This window comes from Oculina patagonica, unplaced genomic scaffold (genome assembly GCF_052425735.1).
Source record: "Oculina patagonica isolate OP01 unplaced genomic scaffold, crgOcupat unplaced1251, whole genome shotgun sequence".
Classification (NCBI taxonomy): Eukaryota; Metazoa; Cnidaria; class Anthozoa; order Scleractinia; family Oculinidae; genus Oculina; species Oculina patagonica.
In genome coordinates this window covers 1-6,008 of record NW_027557249.1, presented here as the reverse complement: position 1 = coordinate 6,008, position 6,008 = coordinate 1, and the positions used below count along the sequence as shown (strand labels likewise).

At 37.5% G+C, this 6,008-nt stretch overlaps 1 protein-coding gene across 1 annotated transcript; it reads left to right on the top strand.

The window, feature by feature from the left end:
• The first annotated feature begins 773 nt into the window (after positions 1 to 773).
• On the top strand, positions 774 to 5,974 carry LOC144639735 (unconventional myosin-Ic-like). The gene is made up of 7 exons (XM_078499034.1): positions 774 to 966; positions 1,137 to 1,203; positions 2,442 to 2,512; positions 3,114 to 3,211; positions 4,775 to 4,828; positions 5,003 to 5,048; positions 5,220 to 5,974. Exons 3-7 carry the CDS (start codon positions 2,486 to 2,488, stop codon positions 5,235 to 5,237), a joined length of 243 nt encoding a protein of 80 aa, XP_078355160.1. The 5' UTR covers positions 774 to 966; positions 1,137 to 1,203; positions 2,442 to 2,485; the 3' UTR covers positions 5,238 to 5,974.
• The last annotated feature ends 34 nt before the right edge of the window (positions 5,975 to 6,008 follow it).

The following is a 6,008-nucleotide window of genomic DNA, read 5'->3' as shown; positions in this document are numbered from 1 at the left end:
AATGATAATGATATTAATGCATTTATATAGCGCATTTTTCGTACGTTCAAATGCGCTTTACACACCAGACCACGCCACCGGGAGCTTCGTGCCCTACTCTTTGCGAAATAGTGTGTGGGTTCTTTAACGTCCCCTGTTATAAGACTGAAGATACAGGAGACGGGACCTACGGTTTATCGTCCTTTTCCGAGAAGACTAGAATGTCTAACCATTTGCAGATGTAATTACAAAGGCAGCACATTCTCCTCAGTTATTTTAAGACCCTGAGTGTTGGTCCGGTCTGGGGTTCGAACCCACGACCTCCCGCACGGCAGTCCGGCGCTCTACCAATTGAGCTAACCAGGTGGCGGTGAGAAAAATTGATGTGAAATGCAAGCAAAGTACATAAGTTGATCGTAGCACTATGCAGGACGTGTGTCACATATGCACTTTTGAAACTGAAACAAAGGAAAAGAAAAGTTTGCTCAGAATGCTGCCAAGTAATTAGATTACTTGGCAACTAGTATCTCTGGAAAGATAGACTTACCCAAAGTCGCTCATTTTTTCTTTGCATCTATAGTTACTTAAATAAAATCGCTTTGAAATCAAGCGCGAAAGACCACTTGAGTTAAATCGCGCGAGAGATCGCGCGGGATTCATTTCTGTGAGCACATGCGCAAAGGAAAACAAATGACAGTTGCCATATTGTTTCTCATGCCCACGCGCGCCCTCCGTTTCCGTATCCAGTGGTCTCCTGCGAATCTAACGAGCGACTTGGAGCAAGTCTACTGGAAAGATTGCGTGATGAGCCAAAAGAACGTCTGTATAGGAGGCTAGGCAATTAGATGCTGCATGCATAAAAATGAGGGTAATTACTTACATGGGTATATTCTTTTTATTGTCTTACTGTAGTACTGCATTGGAGTACACAAGTATGATCGAAATGGCTACAAACTGAGAACACGCATCCTGATTGTTACAGAGCAGGTACAGCATAACAACAAGCATACAGGTGCATATTTAAGAACAAGTGAAGTCATTTTCGGGTTTTTATAAGAGTAATAAGAAGGTACCGGTAATGTGCCTGCCCATGGCTTGAGCCTGTATCAAGATAATCCTAGTATTTTCTTGTTTCATTCTGTCCACCTCTTTTACAGGCCCTTTACATTCTGGATGACAAGAACTATAAACTCAAGCACAGAATTGCAAATGGAAGTCTGACAGGTAGCTGTTAGTAATAGACTAGCATTTATTATAATCACTATTAATAAATTAAGGTAGTAGAGTAGATTCGAGTCAAGTCAAGTGGATCTAGAATCGAGTCATGTAGAGTAGAGTAGAGTAGAGTAGAGTAGAGTAGAGTCGAGTCGAGTCGAGTCGAGTCGAGTCGAGTCGAGTCGAGTCGAGTCGAGTCGAGTCGAGTCGAGTCGAGTCGAGTCAGAGTAGAGTAGAGTAGAGTAGAGTAGAGTAGAGTAGAGTAGAGTTAAGAGTAGGGTAGAGTAGAGTAGAGTAGAGTAGAGTAGAGTAGAGTAGAGTAGAGTAGAGTAGAGTAGAGTAGAGTAGAGTTAAGAGTAGGGTAGAGTAGAGTAGAGTAGAGTAGAGTAGAGTAGAGTAGAGTAGAGTAGAGTAGAGTAGAGTAGAGTAGAGTAGAGTAGAGTAGAGTAGAGTAGAGTAGAGTAGAGTAGAGTTAAGAGTAGGGTAGAGTAGAGTAGAGTAGAGTAGAGTAGAGTAGAGTTAAGAGTAGGGTAGAGTAGAGTAGAGTAGAGTAGAGTAGAGTAGAGTAGAGTAGAGTAGAGTAGAGTAGAGTAGAGTAGAGTAGAGTAGAGTAGAGTAGAGTAGAGTAGAGTAGAGTAGAGTTAAGAGTAGGGTAGAGTAGAGTAGAGTAGAGTAGAGTAGAGTAGAGTAGAGTAGAGTATAGTAGAGTAGAGTAGAGTAGAGTAGAGTTAAGAGTAGGGTAGAGTAGAGTAGAGTAGAGTAGAGTAGAGTAGAGTAGAGTAGAGTAGAGTAGAGTAGAGTAGAGTAGGGTAGAGTAGAGTAGAGTAGAGTAGAGTTAAGAGTAGGGTAGAGTAGAGTAGAGTAGAGTAGAGTAGAGTCACGTCAAGTAGATCTAGCGTCGAGTCGAGTAGAGTAGAGTAGAGTAGAGTTCTAATCGGTCTTATCTAGTAAAGTATTAAGTTTGATATTGTATTCAAAATGCGATAAATTAAGTCTCGATCCTGCTTATATATTAGTGCCAAGCCTATTAGTGTTATGTTTCAATGTTATTTTCATCAGACACACTCTTTCTATTTCTGTTACTTTTATGGTCATGATTAGCTCAGCGTAATCTTAATATTTAGCGCTCGCTAATTAAAAAAATGCTTAGGCCAAGTGATATAATTGATTTTTGTTCATGGTTTGTGAGAAAGGTTCTCAAAGTAAATTATCTGCAAACCCTAAATCATTCTACTTTGTTGTTTTAGGTATCTCAGTCAGTTCCAAAACTGATGGAGTTCTTGTTCTCCATATGCCAGTTGAAGACAAGGGGGATAAGGTAATTTTAATAATCCATAGCGTTATTCACCCTTTGAACAACTCAGAGCTCCATGAAAATTTTTAAAGTTTTAGTGAAAGTAAAGTCTGTAAACTGGTTGTTCAGTTTACCAACCTTAACTCATAGCAACCTCGTTCCCTGGGAACGAGGTTGAACTCATAGGCGGTGTGGAGCAGGGGGGCTGTTTTGGGGGTCTCAAGATCTTCTGAACTGCCTAGTTATGCATGATGTCACAAATTAATTATGTACACACCAGACAATGTTGAAGAATTTTTGGGAAATTTGAGTAGGGGGATGTGCTCCCCCCAGGGGGTATGTGCTTAGGTTGGAGTACGATGCTTCCCCCCCCCCCCCACGTTTCAAAACACTCCGCCACTTCGATCTGTAACTATGGGGAATACTGTGATGAACGGTAGTAAACTTATAGTTGAGAACATAAGGGTTACTGCCAAAACTTTTGTGTGCAGGAGCAGCTCTCTTTCCTTCTTATTGGCTGTATTCTTCACTGCTTGAGATAAGCAATGAGATGTGCTGGGTCATATTAGATTCTTTTAGACAATGTGTAGTTTTTTTTCATGGTTTTTATTTTTGCTTTCTTTAGGGGGATCTAATTCTGACAAGCAGTCACGTTATTGAGACAGTGGTTTACATTCTTACTGCACTTAACAACAACAATCTTCTCAAGATTGAAGCAGGAGAGTAAGTCTGCAAAAATAGCTTGCTATAACAGTGTAATCGTATCAATAACAATACGTGACTATTCTTTTTTTCTGATTGATTCTACTAAAATAAGGTTCTTACAGGTTTTGTCTTAAAGTTTGTTATGGACGTAATAATAATTATTGGACCTTAAGGCCTGTTTACACACTACGATCTGTCGGCTCAATTTGTTCCAAACAAATTTACACACTGCGACTAATCTGCCCAATTTTCTTTTCCTTATTTGAATTGCGTGCATGCAAATCGGCCCAATATCTAAAATCTTTGGTACTGTAACAGATTTTTCACTGCCCACTCATTTTCCCATCAAATCTGGGCAGGTTGTTGTATTACTACCTGAATAAAAGCAAACTAATAGATTCTAGTCATTGTTGGCTTGTTCTGCATAAACGAGTACCCCACCCCAACTTCTTTCCTTCTTCCCCACTCCTAATATGAAAATAATAATAATAATAATAATTATAATAATAATAATAATAATGGTTTTATTGGTAACATTTCTACAGAGTAGCTCTACATTTACCAATTAAACTAACCCTAACCTAACAAATAAAATGATATTTACAATTAAAACTCTATAATCATTAAATTACTGTATACTACTATGCTATATTATATTATACTATATACATTTATGCGTTTAAAAAAAATACTATACTATTTACATCTAAGAGAAAAATATAAATAAAAAGCTACAGGAGATAGCGTAATCCACATGTCAACATTTTTGTACCTTATTACATCAAATTTTCGCGACACGTTAATTTCGTGATTTTAAGGTGTGCATATTTCGCGACACTTAAACTTTGCGATTTTGCGAAAATTTTGTATTTTGATTCACTTTGATTTCGCGTTTTTGAGTAAAACACAATTTACTTTTCCTTGGCAATATTATTTAACATTCCCTTGAATTAAATAAAACGACTTCATCAAAGGAACAATAACGTCAAATTAGCAATGCAATAGCAACAACAGAGCAGTTCTCATAATGTCTACAAGTAGGTCATGCTTGTACATGCATGAGTTATTGTTCTTGAGTCAATTGAGGACAATATCCATTTACATCGAAAATTCCTCCCTTCAGTGGTACTAAACGTATTTTTTCTTGATTATTGATTTAATGCGAGTCACTTAATTTTCGCGTCATGTTATGTTCGCAACATTTATTGTTTACATCACTTTAATTTAGCCATTTTTTTGGAATCGCAAAATTCGCGAAATTAACGTGTCGTGAAATTTTCATGTAATAAGGTAGTTAGGTTATTTTGTATCTGGTATAAAATAACACTAACATTGTGCAAACAGATATTGTGTTGTTCCAGAAAATATCTATACCCCTCTTACACAAGGTTTTTTTATTACAACTCCACCTCCCCTCTGGAAACACCAGTTAAGCCCCATAATTTTCTTTAAAAGATTTGGCATTTGAGATCGCCCTAAATTCCCCCTTGAAATTTCCAATGACCTTCCATGGGGTGAGTATGGACATTTTCTGGAATTTTTACATTGGAAATTAATCACTCCTGCACATTTGTTTCCTAGGATCAAGCACAACATGGCAAAAGACAAGACAGGAACAATTGCATTTTATGATGGGTATGATAAGCTTTTCTATTTTCTACTCATCATAGGAGTTAAAACCAATATCTTTAAAAAATGTTGTCAGTTGCAGAAACTGAATATCATTTGCTAACCATATAGTCAAAAGACAGAGGGCTTCATATTATAGAGCTGTGGCAGTAATTGATTACCTTTTTGCTTTTCCTTCAGCTCTGAATTATTGATAAAGAAAGGACAAACAGGTGACTTGGAGGTGGTAAGTATTATTTTAAAAAAATCTTCCAAACCTGGATAAATCACTGTTACAATCAACCTGTAGTCTTTTTTGTAATGGTGGAAACCATGCTCGCTTGATTTGCAGTGTTGTTGTGTTTTGAAACAGCAGAAAAAGATAAAGGTATTTAACTATCCTTTTTTTTTAATTTAGACTGCCCCTGGTTCATAATCTGGTAGAAGTATCACACACTAGCAGAGGCTGGTGGCTCAAAGAAGTCAACATGTGCAGTTTTGACTTAATCTGAGCCATGAATGCAGTGCATCTTTGATATTCAAATGGCTGCCTGGATGCAATCAATAATCATATGTAGTACTTACATAAAATTATATTTCTATTTCAAAATATTACTGATCTAAGTATTGCCATAGATCTTAGTGAGATACTCTCTATCTGGCTACAAGTATTTGCTGCTATACAGGGTTAGATTTTTGAAGTCTGATAAAGTATCTATTTTCTGTTCAGTTTTCACAATTTTTAGGTGTTTTGGATAGATTTTCTATGGACATTTGGTGTGATTTAGTGGTCGTTAAAATTTAACTGCCTAGTGTGCATGGGAGTTAGAAAAATAAATATTTTAGGTGTGGTGTGGTGAAGAGGTGGGTCGCAGTGGAGTATCCCAATAACACGGAGGGCACGTCGCACACAAGAACTAATTACCGCTAACCAGTACTGGCGCTGGATATCTTCATCACCTGGGCGTGTACCATGCTGAATAGAGATTCCCTTCTCTTTCTACTTGGAAGAAAATGAAAGGGCATCTCTGTTTTAAATGGTACTCAGGGTGTAATAGCACTTGGCAACAATAATTTACCGGTAGTTATTCTTTACTTTAAAACAAGAAATTGAATACTTGTCCATAAATATTTCTGGAGTTAGACAAACACATATTACTTTAGGCCTTAAGTTTGTCTGTTATGCGAAGAGTGCTGTGGAAAAGCA